A 17,531-nucleotide genomic window follows, 5' to 3' on the forward strand; every position below is an offset into this window, starting at 1 on the left:
CAACCTGAGCAAGAGTGAGACTCCATCTCTACAAAAAAACAGAAAAATTAGGCACTATGGCTAGTGCCTTGGTGCCTATAGTCCCAGCTACTCAGGGACCTGAGGCGCAGGATCACTTGAACCCAGGAATTTGAGGTTGCTGTGAGCTAGACTGATGCCATGGCACTCTAACCAGGCAACAGAGTGAGACTCTGTCTCTAAACACATACACACACACAGAGACTGTATGGCTCAAACAAAAGAAATTTCTTTCTCAAAGTTCTGGAGGCTAGAAGTTCAAGATCGAGGTCTAGCTGATCTGGTTCTCTTCCTGGCTTATAGACGGATGCCTTCTGGTTGTGTGCTCACCCGGCCTTCTTGGGCACAATGCAGAGAGAGATGAAGAGAGAGCTCTGTAGTGCCTCTTTTTATAAAGGACACTAATCCTATTGGATCCGTGCTCCACCCTTGCAGCCTCTTTAGTTTTAATTATCTCCTAATTGGCCCTATCTCCCAAAATAGTCATAATGGGAGTTAGGGCTCCAACATGAACTTTGTGGGGATACATTCAGTCCATAACAGTACTTAAAACAGCATTATTCAATGTACTTTGGGGAAAACTAATTAAGAGTTCACCTCAGGAGCCCAAAACTACCATGAATCAGCCAGAAACATTAAAGTGCTAAACAGTTTGGAACCAACCCTCAGTCATCACAAAGTCAGAGAAGGTCAGAATGGGTATCAGTGAGATGTGGAGCTTGGTGTTAGAGTGAAAGATGTTACCAACTGTAATTAGAGTGAGGATGCATTCCCTCACTCTCCAAACTCACTTCTGTCTTTGAATTTTACTACTTCCTCCAAGGACTCACTCAAATTTTAGAATGACGTTTAATTCCTCTCTGTGCCTTTTCCTCACTTGCCATTTGTTATCACAGCCTTGTTTCTGAAATGCCCTATTCCCATTCCCATGATTAAACATACTGGTTCCAGCCTCTTATTACCATTAGTTCATTAATTCCCCTACTGGCACCCGGATGTCTCCCCTCATCTATGTATCCTGCAGTTAATGTGCAGCCAACTGAATCTTCCTAAAACCTGACTCCAAGCACCCCAAAACACATCTTACAAGGTGTCAGTGGCTCCTCATTGCTTCCTGAAGTACTGATTCTTCATCTTAGCAATCCTTCCAGGGCCCCAACTCACTCTGCCAGCCCTGTTTATCACCACTCCCCCTCCAGGCACCTAGGCCACACAGAAAATTCTCTGTTCCTTAACACTCCCTTACATCTGTACCTCTGGTCCCATCTCAATCTATCAAATTTTTTTTTGTTTTGTTTTGTTATGTTTTTTTGAAACAGAGTCTCAAGCTGTCTCCTTGGGTAGAGTGCTGTGGCATCACAGCTCACAGCAAACTCAAACTCTTGGGCTTAAGCGATTCTCTTGCCTCAGCCTCCCAAGTAGCTGGGACTACAGATGCCCACCACAAAACCCAGCTATTTTTTTGTTGCACTTGTCATTGTTGTTTTTAGCTGGCCAGGGCTGGGTTCGAACCCACCAACCTCAGTGTATGTGGCCGGCACCCTACACACTCAGCTATGGGCACTGCCACCTGATCTATCAAATTCTTACATTCTAATGCCTGTTTCAAATCCTACTTCTATTCATGAAATTTTTCTTGGACTCTCCAAAAACATGTGCTCTTCTCCTTTGATCATCTAGGATACTCTATAGCTCTGAAGGTGCTAAATTCTGCCAAATTCCCATCCTCCTAAATAATAATCATAAACACATAATTTTATTACTATGTGCCAGACACTGTTGTAAGTGCTTTACATATATCAACCAATTTAATTTTCACAACCATTGTAGGATGTGGACAATACTATCACCCCGTTGTACAGATGAGGAAGCTGAGGCAACAGAGAGCTTAAGAGATGTCCTAAGATCACGGAACTATTAAGTGACAGAGCTAGGATGTGAGACCAGACAGACTGTCTCCAAGGAGTACATGGACTTTACCTCAACACTCTATAAGTCCTGGGGTGTATTCTGTGCTATTCCAAATCAGACTCTGTTGAGAGCAAAAGCTTTTCATTGTCTTTCTATCCCAAAATAGTTTCCACAGAGCTGACACTCAACTATGGGTTGATGGCTTGAATCCCTTCTGGTCACAAAATATCCTACTCTACTCAGGCCATGCTCCTCCTAAGTAATCATAAAGGACTGCTGTGTACACAAGAGATGAGAAATGTGAGCTGAAAAGACATTTGGGGAGAGTGAAAAACAAAATCTGATGGGTAAGAGGTTTTAAAAACCAATAGGGATTTAAAAGAGGGAGCAGTCCAGTGAGAATAGCCCATGTCACAAAGTCTCAAAGCTGCAGATGCTGGCGTAGATATGTAGAAAAGGGAACACTTTTACATTGTTAATGGGATTGCAAACTAATAGAGCCTCTTTGGAAAGAAGTATAGAGAATCCTCAAAGAACTCAAATTAGACCTCCCATTTGATCCCACAATCCCATTACTAGGTATCTACCCAGAAGAAACAAAATCATTTTATCATAAGGACATATGCACCAGAATGTTTATCACAGCTCAATTCACAATCACCAAGATATGGAATTAACCCATCAACCAACTGCCCATCAACCCATGAATCGATGAATAAATTGTGGTACATGTATACCACAGAATACTATTCAGCCATAAAAAAGATGGAGACTTTACATCTTTACTACTCACCTGGATGGAGTCAGAGAACATTCTACTTAGTAAAGTATCACAAGAATGGAAAATCTGGCTTGGAGCCCATGGCACAGTGGTTGTGGCATCAGCCACATGCACCGAGGCTGGCAGGTTCAAGCCCAGCCAGGCCAGCTAAACAACAGTGACAATTGCAACAAAGAATAGCCGGGCGTTGTGGCAGGTGCCTGTGGCCCTGGCTAATTTGGAGGCTGAGGCAGGAGAATTGCTTGGGCCCAGGAGTTTGAGGTTGCTGTGAGCTGTGATGCCATGACACTCTACCAAGGGCAACATAGTGAGACTCTGTCTCAAAAAAAAAAAAAATGAAAAAGCAATAATCCAATATACTCAATTATTGAAACCAGTAGATGAAAAAATACACACCCACAGAAGAGAAAAACACAACTAAACTCAAGTCGGGGGAGGATGGGGCAGGGGAGGAGGGGGGAGCAGGGAGGACAGAGGTGAACTGTGTGGCACACCTCCGGGGTGGGGGGGGGGCACAACTACAGTTTGAAGTCTACCTAACAAACGCAAATAATGTAACCTGATCATCTGTACCTTCATATTAATCTGAAATAAATAAATAACAAAATAAGAAGGGAGTGACAACTGCAGGTCATTTGAGAAGGATAGAGACGTTAAAGTTGTGTATGGAAGATTCACCTGAGAGCAGCAATATTCACATGAAATAGATGAATAAGAAATGAAGGACCTGAGAGAGCCCCACGCTGTCACTGTTATCCAAGAGTAAGGGGAGAGGAGCTGAAACTCTGGTGAGAATAAAGAGGAAAAAAGTGGACCTAAAAGATGTTTTAGGAAATAAATTACAATCTGTATTACAATAAATTTAGGAATATATTTTAAAAATAAAAAGAGAAATTAAATAGTGTTTATTTTAAGCTTCTAGTCTAGTAAACCACTGGAAGAAGTGGGATTGTTAAGAAAAGCAAATTTTAAAATCAGGCTGTTATTCTTCTTTTTTTTTTTTTTTGAAGAATAAATGCAGTTTACCTCTAAAACATCCTTATCTGTAACTGCTTCGCAGAATCAGTCATTCCCTAAGAGAATCCAGTTTCTTTATATCATAAACTGATATACAGGACAATTTTTGGAAAGCCTGAAAGGAGTAAATCCAGGGAGGTCTTAATCCTTTGATATGTGTGTCATTTCTTCTCTATCTAGAGACAGCCTATAGAAAATACACTTTTTTTTTAAAGTCAAGTTTCCTCCAACAACCAACCAGCTAAATCATAGACTAAGGTTAAAAAAAAAAAAAAGCCTTCAAAGTTCCTCTGTTCAACTTCCCTGTCTAGTACACCAGGCCAAGCAGCCAGAAAGTCATCGATTTCTTAGGGCGATGGACTATTTACCACCTCACAAGTCATCCATTCCATTTTTAAATCGTTCTATTGAACAGTCTCCCCTATGTTAAGTTTAAATCTGTCTGCCCATAACTTTCACCCATTTATTTTAATTTTGTCTTCTGGGGAGAGAGACAGTCAATATAACTCTCTCCAAGTAATAGCTCCTCAAATATGTGGAGACAGCCTCAAGGCTCCATTGTTTTTTAACAAACAGCTCTCATAAAATTGTTGGCCTGGTTATCCTGACAATAACAGCACAGCGCCTAATACCCCCATACCCTACTGGGCCACCAAGTGTTTGAAGGAGCTGCTCACAGGTAGGGCCTCATGTAAGCTCTGGCATATAGTGGCCTCTCAAAATATGACTGTAAATAGCTCCACGAACCAACAAATCCGTTTCCTAAGAGAATTTTCAAACACATCCTTTCTCAGTTGGTTTTTATCATCAACCTACAAACAAGTTTATTAAGCTCTCTGTTCTCAAAACTCAAGTACAACTCATATAAAAGAAATATAAACCCAGAAGTAATCTGGCAGGCATGCAGGTAAATGAAATATACCTCAAGAAATCTGAATGGGAGAAACACATTTATATTATAGACTCCTTTGGAATATTTGAATTTTTGTTACATATACATATTACCCTTTTAATTAAAAGACAGTTAATGCAACAAAATAAAAATAAAATTATCCCCATTTTTAACTCATCCTGGTGAAATAGTATGGTATGGTGCAAATTGTACCTCCATAATAAAAAAGTATGTCCTGTCAATTAAATAATTACCAAATAAAGGACAGAAGTATTATTAGATTTAATCTAATAATGTTGAAGAAAACCCATAATAACAAATACATTTATATTATAGCTTAGTATGCAAATATAAATAAATAACTAACAGAAAAGTTTTCACAAAACAGTACTCAGAGTAATAAGTATAATGTTGCCTGATACGTTAAGGCTGCTACCACCCACAGAATTGGGATCACAGCCCACTAATAGGTCACCACCCACAGTTTGAAAAACACTGATCTAGTCCAATCCCACCCCACTACTTTCAACCAATTGTTTGATGACAAATGTATCTTTCGGCTTGGATAAATGGCTGGCAGAGAATCGCATAGCTGATTCATTCAGTTAGCTCCTGCTGTATGCAGCCCTGAGCTAAGGAGAATGACAAGGGAGATGCCGCTTCTGACTTAATGGAAATTACAAATAGCTGGGCAGACAGACAAGGCAGACATGGTACAGTAAGACTCCTGTGCAGCGAGACAGAAACAAGGACTGCAGAGCGGGTCTGTAAATCAGACAGAGAGACCTGAGGAGGGCCAGCAGGTGACGGCAGAGACCAGACTACACCCAGCTGGCACTACTCTGGAAGCGGCGCCAGCTGTCTTACCTGAGGAACTCCAACACCGTCCAGGAGCGCTGCCCACAGGGGAAGCCAAACGAGCTAACTCACAAAGACTCCTGACTCTCACGGCAGCAGGATCTCATCTGTCTCCTTCCTTCACCTCCCCCTACAATGTATAGATCCTCATGTAAGCACAGCCATCTCCCTCTCGTCTCCCCCTTGCTCTTTAACAAGAGACTCAACATCCTTCTGCCACTTCCCTTCTTCATTGATTCTGGAAAAAGTAAAAATCCCTGAGGAAAATCAGACAGTAAAAGTACACTATGGTAATCAAGCACCTGCCCCCCAATTTTATAGAAAATCTTTTTCAGAACTGAATAAACAGATTAAGTTTCTTTCCTTTTTTTAATTTTCTTTTTCTTTTTTTTAGAGATAGGGTCTCATCTGTCACCCAAGCTGTAGTGGAGTGCCATGATCATAGCACACCTTAGCCTTGAACTTCTGGGATCAAGAGATCCTCCAGCCTACAGGTGCACACCAGTTAATGTTTCTATTTTTTTGAAAAGACAAGGTTTCTCCCTGTTGCCCTGGCTGGTCTTGAACTCCTGACCTCAGGCAATCCTCCGACATCGACCTCCCAACTGCTGGAATTATACACTGGGCTACCACACCTGGCCAAGTTTCTCAAACTAAAACCTCAAAAACTGCAATGATCAGAAAGTTCTTTCTGTACTTCTAGATGAGAATATAAAAAATCTCACCACACAGTGGCTGCTGTCCAGGTAGTAGGGCTCGGAGAACCATGAATGTTAGGATCCATAAAAATACATAAGATTGTGGGCCTCTGCCCTTCTCTCAATACATGAAAAGAATGAGCCTCCAATTTTATTAACCAGAAAACATAAATAGTCACACACACAGGAGGTTCTAAACTTCCATAGACAACATACCCAAAACTAAAGCTCCTGAGGCATACCCAAAAGGAACCAACTAGTTCAGAGCTAAAATCAATGGTTAACAAGTTGTGGGAATGTCAATCAAGTCAGAATATGAATCTTTCCACTGAAAATAGAGTTGCTGAGTATTATTTTGACATCTACCACAAAAATGTTAGTATTTATTTTAAGGTCTAATAACACCTCACCTCCTGCTCTTGTCGCCGAAGATCTTTTCAGCTCCTGGGCTTAGCCCATACTTTACTAAGTAGTCCTGCTTCTCCAGCTGGACTTCCTCAACTTGTTTTCCCCCTTCTATCTCATCTTTGCCTGCAATTTCATCAAACATTTCCAAAAGAAAAACATATCCTAAGAATGGCTTACTTTATATCACAGAATCTAATAACCTTCCTTAAAAATCTGTTACAGGGGTCCTCAAACTGCGCCCCGCAGGCCACGTGAGGTGGTGTGATTGTATTTGTTCCCGTTTTGTTTTTTTACTTCAAAATAAGATATGTACAGTGTGCATAGGAATTTGTTCATAGTTTTTTGTGTTTTTTTTTTACTGTAGTCCGGCCCTCCAACAGTCTGAGGGACAGTGAATTGGCCCCCTGTTTAAAAAGTTTGTGGGAAAAAAAAAAAAGTTTGAGGACGCCTGGGAGAACATCTTAAAAGAATGTCAGCAAAATTCACTATAATTCTACTATCTCTGTATGAGTAATTCTACTAAGGTCATTATTTCTAGTATTCATCATGTGACCCACCCAGCATATCACTTAACTTATTCCCAGCTTAATCTTTTTTATTTCTAAATTAAAGTTAAAACATTCTTTACTATGCTCTCAGGGAAATTTTAAGGATTAATGAAACAATAAATGGAAAACTACTCTGGAACTCTTGAGAGGGAAGAGTATACCAAGTGGGTTTATGTCATGTATACCTGGTTTAAAACAAAACAAAAACAATGATTTATAAAAAAAAAAAAACACTGTGAGGCTGTGCACAATGGCACAAGCCTGTAATCCCAGCACTTTGAGAGACTGAGGTGGAACAATCACTTGGGGCGAGCAGTTTGAGATCAGCCTGGATAACACAGCAGTGATCCTATCGCTGCCAAAAAAAAAATTAATTAACTAGACATGGTTGCACATACCTATAATCTAAGCTACTAAGGAGGCCGAGGCAGGAGGATTCCTTACCCAGGAATTCAAGGTTACAGTGAGCTAGTATTTCACCACTGAACCTCAGCCTGGGCAACAGAGTGAGACCATGTCACTAAAACAAGAAAAAAAAAAAAAAAAACTGTGATAATTCTAAATGAGGGCAATTCTTTCTTCAAAGAAGGCCCAGATATGCTCTAGCCTGACCTAAAAGTGAGTATTCTGACACAACTATAATTTTCCAACATTCACAAAAAGAATTTGCAAATAATATTATCATCTATTGTCTCCCTTAAACTTACCTTTGCTTTTGAAAATATTCAGAAAATGTCCAATATCAATAAAACATTAAACTCAGATGAACCATTTATTGAACACATACTATAAGGCTAGTACTTGACATCATCTTACTTAGAACTCATACACAGATTTGAAACAAACAAAAAAAAAAAGTCATTATTCCTGTCTTTCAGATGAGGAAACCAAGGCCCCATCCATGCTACTGCAGGACGTCAGAGGTGGGACTCAGCACCCCTCAGCAAAGCCTGCACTCTGTCACCATAATAGTATGACTCCTTTTCAAAGATTCACTCTTTAGGGGATCTAAGAAAGCAAACACCATAGACCAAGATTAGTCACCCATCAAATTACTTATCTAAAGGATTAGTCTTTTCTATTCCAAGCCACTGAAATGAGTTCCTTCAGAAGCCCTACCTGGATGTGCCTGCTACTCATGGGTACATCATGACCATGGAGCAGTGGGAAATGGAAAAGAGATATCATCACGAAGAAGCACTCAGACACACAGGAAATCCCTAGAAGTGGAGATGTCCAGCAAAGATGTTCGAGAATAACAAGGTCTAACGCAATCCTGTATCATTTACATAATTCGGAGATTAAATATACCATCCCTTTCCTCAACAGCGGCTGTCTCTATTATTAGTTAACACTCAGGGTTTAACACAATAGTAACGCTTGTTGAAATTAACCGTTAAAATAATTTCTGTATCCTAATGCAGCTCCAGGAAGTTAGCAAAAATTAAGCCAAAGGAAAGCTTCTTACAGTAACCTAGACACTAACTAAGTCAGTGTCACTCAGAGCACTCTAAGCATGCGAATACAAAAAAGCATGAATATGAAACAAACAAACTGAAGGATGTAGAGTTGCTATGTAAATACATCTGTCATTTTGCCTAAAACTCATTTCTTTGAACAGTGACCTTTCCGTTTGTATTATTTATTTATACACAACTTTTCAGAAACTTGCCTTGGTGTAAGCAAGGGAGAAGGTGACCATCCCAGGAATAGCTTTCTAGCTAATGCCCATCTGGTGGAGAAAGATTAACAATGTGTGAAAATACCCAATATCTCTTTAGTCTTTTTCTAGGCCCATCTGTTCCCTAAAATTCACATTTTACTCAAGAGTATTCTATCTCAATCAGATTACCTGGGCTAAGTGTGAGAAAAATTCTGCTCCTTGTTTCCTTCCACTATGCTGTATGGGAGAAAAAATAAAAGTAATGTCACTGCCACTCTGCTCTCAAGAAGAGTAAAGGAGGGGAGTTATCAAAGAGGAGAAAAGAGTGGTCAAACCCCAAGGGAAAAGGAGGAGGCAGGGTGAGGGCTGGAAGGAGGCGCTCTAAAACAATAGGAGGAGGAAGAGAAGATGATGAACTAACCCAGGCCTCCCAGTTCTGAACACGAAGTTCCAAACCCAGCTCTGACTTTTTCTGACCTTGGGCAAATCTTTTGGTTTTTCTGTATCCTAATGCAGCTCCAGGAAGTTAGCAAAAATTGAGCCAAAGGAAAGCTTCTTACAGTAACCTAGTGAAATGTCAGTCCTTGCTACCAATAAAGAAAGAAAAGCTAAGCTACCTATGATCACACATGTACACAAAACAATTAATGTGATTTGGCATTTGTTTGTTTCGTTTTTTATGTGGGGTCTCACTGTGTTGCCCAGGCTGGTCTCCATCTCCTGGGTTTCAGTGATCCCCCGCCTCAGCCTCCTGAGTAGCTGGAACTAAAGGTGTGCACCACGATGCCTGGCAATGTGTTATTATTAGGGAACCTTCTAATTTGTTAGAAATGGTTTTTAACTCATGAAATGCATTTAGTGTTAACTCTTCTTTATCCCTCCGCCTTTCTGAGCAACACATTCCACTATCAGTTCTGCCTTTAGAACGCTTTCCCTGGTATTCTTGTGAACTTATCCCACTATTTTAAATAAATGACTTTTATAAACAAAAACAGATTTTCACCTCCCTTAAACAATTGGTCTGATCGAATCTGCTCGCAGCTAACCTTCACTGCATCCAGTTATATTTTTAATCTCTCCAACCTCTTTTTCTCCAATTCGCTCAGGCCCTCTCCACTATACAGTATCTCTGTGTGATAAAGTGACAGTCTAAATTCAATGCCTTGTTGTCAAGTCAGACACTGAGACACAGATCACCACCTCCCCGCTTTGACATCGATACTTCGGTACACGCAGGCTTGAGCTAAAATGATACTGGCTGCCAATGACACTGGAAACTCACATATTATCTTCTTTCCACCCATACCCAGGTTCAATTTCAGAATTGTACCTTTTCAGAGTGATTTTTTTTTTTTGTAAAAATAAGTTGACATGCTATAAATTGTTTTAGCCCAATTAGTTTGCATTATATCCAACTGCCTTCATTTTACATACTCCTTTGAAAGTTCTTGTCCTGTCAGTTCTTTTTATATATATATCACTTTCTATGCATTCATACTTTGCTATATAGTCTTACCCAGTAAATTCAGAACTCAATAAACACATGTTCATTGTTTTATGTGCCCATATTTCTCAAAAGTTCCAATAGGAGTCTCATTCAAGCTAAATCCCAACTTGGCCACTTACTAGCCAGGTGACCCTGGGCAAATGATTTTCCTCTCTAATCCTGAGTTTCTATCATTATTAACATGAGATGTAAAAACAAATAGGGAAAAGAAGGTATGGGAAGTGTATAACAGGGCCTGCCATCAAGTAAGGGCTAAGCAAATGTTGCCCCCCCCCTTTGTCTCTTTCTTATAAAAATGTGTTCATTAAAACACAACCCATGGGTGGCACCTGTGGCTCAGTGGGTAGAGCACTGGCCCCTATACTGAGGGTGGCGGGTTCAAACCTGGCTCCAGCCAAACTGCAACAAAAAATAGCAGGGCATTGTGGTGGGTGCCTGTGGTCACAGCTACTCGGGAGGCTGAGGCAAGAGAATCACCTAAGCCCAGGAGTTGGAGGTTGCTGTGAGCTGTGTGACGCCACAGCACTCAGTAGAGGGCGATAAAGTGAGACTCTGTCTCTACAAAAAAATAATAATAATAATAATAATAATAATAAATAAAACACAACCCATCAGGATTTTTAAATTAATGCTTAGTGTGAGAAACTGCAAAGCAAACTCAGATTTAGAAAAACTGCAAAATGTTGGCCATATGGAAAAACAAAATTCAATCATTCTATATAGTACATTAGCTCAGGGCTCTCTTGATTTGGTTCTGGTAGGAAAGAAAAAAAAGTCATCTGTTCTTTCTAACTGCTTATAGCCCTCTTAATATTAAATAAATCATAATAATAAGTAAAATCTCATAATTTAACTCCACTTATTAGCCCTAGACAAAGTCACTACTTAAGAAGAACACTTAACATACTAAATGTATGTTCCATTGTCAGAGAACCCAATAGCCCACCTGTAACATAGCTAAATATTAAGTTTCTGTTTCTGCAGGGTTCTCAATGACTGCCTGCCCAACTTTATTCTTAAAAAACTCAAGTGAATTTTTTTTTTAATATCATTGTACCTTTAATTTTTTTTTTGACAGAGTCTCATTTTGTTGCCCTCGGTAGAGTGTCGTGGCATCCTCGCTCACAGCAGTCTCAAACTCTTGAGCTCACGTGATCCTCTTGCTTCAGCCTCTGAGTAGCTGGTACTATAGGTGCCTATGACAATACCCAACTATTTTTACAGACAGGGTCTCGCTCTTGCTTAGGCTCGTCTCAAATTCCTGAGCTCACAAGATCCACCCACCTTGACCTCCTAGAATGCTAGGATTACAAGTGTGAGCCACCACCACTCAAGAGCATTTTTTGATATCTGTTAATCATAAGTAAATTCTCCAAAACAGAGATACTCTATCCAGTCCAGTTCACCTAGCTGCATTGCTTCTTTGATATCTAAGAATTTATGGTAATTAATTCCCACTAACAGTGAATTTGCAACAACCTAAAAGTACATTATATAATGTTAATTCTGCAAAAATATCTTCATGATTTCAAATTCTACTGCTTTATTATTGGATGAAAGCACATACATGTTTTTGATACTTTATTTATAAAACCTTGGGAACTCTTGGGCGGCACCTGTGGCTCAGTGGGTAGGGTGCTAGCCCCATATACCGAGGGTGGCAGGTTCAAACCCGGCCCTGGCCAAACTGCAACAAAAAAATGAATGGGCATTGTGGCGGGCACCTGTAGTCCCAGCTACTCGGAGGCTGAGGCAAGAGAATGCCTAAGCCCAGGAGTTGGAGGTTGCTGTGAGCTGTGATACCACAGCACTCTACCGAGGGCAATAAAGTAAGACTCTGTCTCTACAAAAATAAAAAAAGAACTCTGAAGCATGATTCTCAATAATTATCACAGTTTAACTATCATCACTCATGTATATAATAACTATAGTACTTATAAGCCATTTCTTTAAAATATTTACTAATTTAGATGACTTGGTATTTTAATAAAATCCTACCACCAAATACAGACCTTTTTCTGAATTAAGACAATTTTACTAATATGTATGCTTCTGTACCTAATCTCATTTGTAACTAGAGGACTCTTACCTACACAATTTTTAAATGCTCTCTTCAAATCAATGAAAGGATTAAGACTATTGCCAAGCCATATTAACAACTTTTAATGTTTTTAATTATTTGACCATATCTATTCAACAACAGCAATCAAATGGCTTACTTTTAAGGTTCTCCCTCAAAACAACTTTAATTATCATTAAATTAAATAAATCTTTTTATTGCCATATCATTAAAAACCTCACAACTAAATAAATACACCTTATTTGAACATTTCCATATTGAAATGAAGTCTCATCATTATAGTCACCTTTTCAAAAGTCCTTTATTTTGTTCCCATTAACCACAAAACTTTTTTTATTTGTAAACAGATTGAAAGTCTATTTACCACTCAGGCTAAAATAAAATAATGTGGAATCTTCTGCCTATATAATTAGCATTGAAGAACTAACAGTATATCATTAAAAACGTTTGCACATTAGCAACTAGTACCATTTTCACTTAACACCTCCATAAACAAATTATATGCACTCTAAACACATACTTAAATAAATAACTCACTTATGTTTTAGATCTCTCTTTAAGAATGTCTAATATTGACATTCTAATGGTGCTTCTGCCTAAAATGTCATCTCAAATTCTCTGGGAAATGAGACAAAGTAGACATCCAGAAATAAATATGAATAAAAATATTAATATAGCAGCTTCTTATTTGTAGGCAGCATTTATAGGTAGTAAGAAAAAAGTTAAAAGTATTTATGAGAAAAAAAAAGTATGAGAGGAAATAGTAAACCTCAATATAAAGGGAGCAAAAAGTATGGTATAAAGGTTTTAGAACATGGGTTATGGAGTTCAAACACCTCTGGCTGAATCCTAGCTCCACAGCTCAATTAAATGATCCTTGAATGGATCAAACTCTCTAAATCTTAATTTCCTCTTCTGCAAAGCAGAACTCATAAGAGTACCTAACTTGCTGGGGTTTTATGAAGAGCAAATGAGATTATCGCTGTAAAAGCATCCAGAATAGTATTTGACACATAGCAAGCATTCAACAAATGTTAACCATTATCATCATTACTACACTGTAAATATACATATATATAAATATGATGACGTCATGTCATGAAAACAGCTGAATAAATACAACTCTTCAGTACATAAACCAGACCAATAAATAGGCAGATCCAAGCCAGCTAGTAAACGCATAGCTATATTCAGACCATAGGTCTTAGCTTCTATTCATTAGGACTTAAGCTGCCCTCACTGCCAGCATATATCTCATCCTGAACAACCGAAAGAACAGTCTGGTTACTCACACTATATCACATTAATATGTAAATTCATCACTTCAGCAAGAAAACCACAAACAAGTAGCTCATTCATGACTCATTTTATTCATAACAATCTCAAACTTGTCACCCAAAAATCGGTTTTTACAGCTACAGTTTAATGAAGTAAACATATTCACATCTAAATTCATTCAGTGGTGTCAAAAAATCAATGTCAACAAACTATTTGAAAGGAGAAGATATGGTTAGTCCACTAAACATGGATTGTTGAGAAAATGCATCATTATTTTGAAGAGAACAAGCTTAAATCACGAGCAAACACTATTAATTTACACAGTGATGACCCCTTGTCTATGACTACATTCAGTCACTTCATGTTAGATCGGAGTCTTACAATGAAAACATCTACATGTAAAAGAGGAAGTTGCATCTTTAAAGGAAAGGATCTTACCTTTATTGCAAAATTCCTGGATAGTAAAAAGGAAAAGCTAAAATGTAGAGTATGAATACAATTTTTTCCATCTAGGCTCAATATCTTATCAAAAATAGAAAACTCCATTTTCCCTAAGGATAATTTATAATTAGAAATTAGATTCCTCAATAATTCAATGACCGAAATCTTTATTAAAGTCAAATGACCTTTCTACTTAAATTTTCTCCTTAATATATATGTTTTGCTAGGCAGGTATCATCTCTACAGATAATAAAGTCTTGATGAACATATTAAATGAATTTTTTCCCCTCTATGTTCATCCTTTAATTTGACATTCTAACAGTTAATTATTTTAAAAGTACAACAAATTACTAATGTATTCTGGTAAGTGTTCTGACTTTTATAATATTTTTAATGTCTCCATATTTATTTTATCTTGAGAAATGTTCAAGCTTTCCTCTTCCATCTCTTTTTAAAATTATCATTTAAAAAGATTATAGCTAGTGAAGGGAAATGTGAAAAATTTTATTACAGTATTAAAAAAAGCATTAGAATTTCAAAACCTAGAAAGTAGAACTGAGATATGTGCATTAAATTGTCATTAGGTTCAAAGGCTCTGGCCACAAACAACGCACTTACATATACAGGCTCATCCAAGTAAAAATATGAAATGCATAAAAATACAGTAAATGCATCTGAAATACTTAAAATTTTAATATTTAAGTATCTGTTTACAAAATAAAAGTAGTTAAATAACACTTCAGGCATCATGATAGAAAGCCCTCACGTTTGGAAAGTCAAAAATATATCTTGAACAAACCTCACTCTTTGGATGCCACTTTAAATCAAGTGAATTTCATTGGGAATAGATCAAAGAAAGTAACCGTTATATGTGCATTTTTGAAAACACAAATTCATCCATCACTTCACCCAGAAGTGTGACATGACGTAGGCAAAATGCTTTACCATCACTTTTTTCATTAACCAAAATAAATCGTAAAAATGAGGCAAAGTGATTAAATGAATTCCTGAAGAATACCAGCTAATCGTCAGCAATTCCACTTTTTTATTAGGTTTCTTATCTTTCTAGTTCATACAGGAAAAAAATGTAGAGTATCATCTGAGAGAAAAGCATATGCACTTCATGACTACTAACATTTCCAAAGGAGATGTAGGAATATCCAGCTCTAAATTTTACACATCACCAAGCATTAACAAAAAAAGAAAAAAGGAACATGAACAGGAATCTTCTACAGCCCAAGTCACTAACGAGCCAAATGAAAAGAATGAAGTGCGATCTCTCCAGCCCTCTTTCTAGCTTCTGTACGTTTCTACCTGGTTTACTACTAAGAAACGGATTTCAGCTTTCATAATGCTTTCAAACGGGCTTTTCTTAGCAAATGTCTGCACTCCTCAGGCAAGGCCGTTAAGGCAACTTAATCCCTCATGAATTGCTCTGTGGAAGAAATGCTGGTTCTCAATTCAAAAATTAATTCTTTAGCTTTTTCTGTATTAAGAATCATGGGAAAAACCGTAACTACAATTTAGATTCAGAATGTCATCTTGAAGAATCGCAAGACAAATAGGAGCCTAGGGAAGAGAAGATGACGCTGGGGGAGGGGGCGCAGAGAGAGTGCGAGAAAGATGCTGGTCAATTCCGAGACATGCAGGAATGACATGGCACCTGGACCATACGAGCAGAGTCTGTGCCTCGGGCGTGTGAAGAGGGGCACACGCAAACACACCACCTTTTATTCTTCTACTCCCGGGAGGAGAATGGTGGGGAAGCGTCTCTGGAGAAAGCCTCGCCACAACAAACGATTTCTTTCTCCTCGCACCCCGCCTCCCTAGCTAGGGGCAGGCGACGACCGTCTCCAACAGTAGACAGCTGAGAGGATGGGGAACCGGGGCGAGGGGGAAAGCGTCTCCTTCGGGGCGGGCGGGGGAGTTCAGGGGGATAAAACCCTACAGCCTCCGGGAGGGTGACAGGAAAAGGAGGGGGGGGTGTTGAGCCGGGAAAACCGGAGAGGGGACTGAGAAGCGCCCGGCGCGCTACGCAGGGAGGCTTCCCGGGGCGGGCGCTCACCGAGCGGTGGGGGGAAGTCGATCCGGGCGGACCCCCTCCCCGGACTCCCAGACCGGAGGACGGGGAGGAAATGGCTTTGTATCGCAGGATGAAAGGCAGACAGAAGAGCCACCAGGAGGGTGGCGGGGGACGGTGGCGCGGGGACGAAGGATGCCCGGAGTCGGGGGACCCCGCCCGCTCCACGGACATCACAGCTGTAGAGCCCACCATTCCACCGCAGTCCCCAGTCCACCCTCTGGCTCCCACCGCCTGTCCGGGTTCCAACGGCCCGGAGCCGGGTCATTCCGCTCCCCGGCCGCATTCCCACTCCGCACCCTGCGCGCTCACCTGCCCACGAAGTTCTCGAGCACCGAGCTCTTGCCGGCGCTCTGGCCGCCCACCACAGCGATCTGCGGTAGCTCCAGCAGACAGCTCTGTCCCAGCGCTGAAAAGGCGTCCTGCAGACGGTTTACCAGAGGGATCAGCTCCTCCATCTCCCGGTTCCCCATCTTGCCTGAGCGGCCGGCTACTGGCAGGTCCCTGCTAGCCTCTAAGACCTGGCCGGGAGTCGAGGCCGCCCTGTCCTGGCTGCTGTCGCCGCGCCGGGATCAGTTCGCCGGACACTGGCGCAGACGCTGGATCCCGCCGCCAGCCGGCAGCTCAGCTCCTGACAGCTAACGGTCCGCAGCGCGCTTGCGCGGAGGGCAGGGGCGTGGCCTGGTCCCGAGACAGCCCCGCCCGCGCCCCGCCCCGCAGCCGCCCCGCCCCGGTCTTTCCAGCTGGGTAGTGCAGCCCCGGCGCGCAAGCACTGCCTCCCAGCTGCGGCCAGATGCCATGGCCTGTGCTTTCTGCTGTCCAAGCTCAAAGGCAAAGTTACGGCGCTAGGTCAAGGAATGGCATGTAATCATCATCTACCAACAGCACTGTTCCCTTTCAGCAGCTACCAAGCCAAAGCCCAGCAGAAAGCACCACCACCGCTAACAACACAGCGCTGTCACCAGCAGTAGCAACAGCAGCTCCTCCAAGGTACACCTCCCAAAACGAAATCACATGTGTCAAGCTCTACTTCAAAACTCAATGATTCCTCTCCGGGTGGCCAATCTTTTGGAGTCTAAATTCAATCTGACACCCCCATCTAAGACCCTTACTAAAGTGACCTTACTTAACTATTTAAAGACTCGTCCTCCCTAGCCAGACATAAGCAAAGGTAGATGGAAGCTATCAGCTTACCTGTGGCCCACCCATTCAATCTACCACGCTGATCCTGGACTGTGAGACTCCTCAGGTCTTAGCACTCTCAATCCATCTCTTTCTAGTGTCTATCAAGAGCCGTGCACTGAGCACCCGTTCTATTAAATTTAGCACATTGAGAAGTGACTGTGTGGGC

The 17,531-nt window shown here is 40.6% G+C and overlaps 1 protein-coding gene across 3 annotated transcripts in view; it reads right to left on the reverse strand.

Annotated features, from left to right (window-relative positions):
* DNM3 (dynamin 3) overlaps positions 1 to 16,830 on the reverse strand; it is a 600,651-nt gene extending 583,821 nt beyond the window's left edge. For all 3 annotated transcript variants that reach the window (XM_053604810.1, XM_053604809.1, XM_053604811.1), the window contains exon 1: positions 16,493 to 16,830. In XM_053604810.1, the coding sequence (XP_053460785.1) occupies positions 16,493 to 16,653 (161 nt within the window). In that variant the 5' untranslated portion in view covers positions 16,654 to 16,830. The remainder of the gene's footprint in view (positions 1 to 16,492) is intronic.
* Positions 16,831 to 17,531: the final 701 nt, after the last annotated feature.

This window comes from Nycticebus coucang, chromosome 10 (assembly GCF_027406575.1).
Source record: "Nycticebus coucang isolate mNycCou1 chromosome 10, mNycCou1.pri, whole genome shotgun sequence".
NCBI lineage: Eukaryota > Metazoa > Chordata > Mammalia > Primates > Lorisidae > Nycticebus > Nycticebus coucang.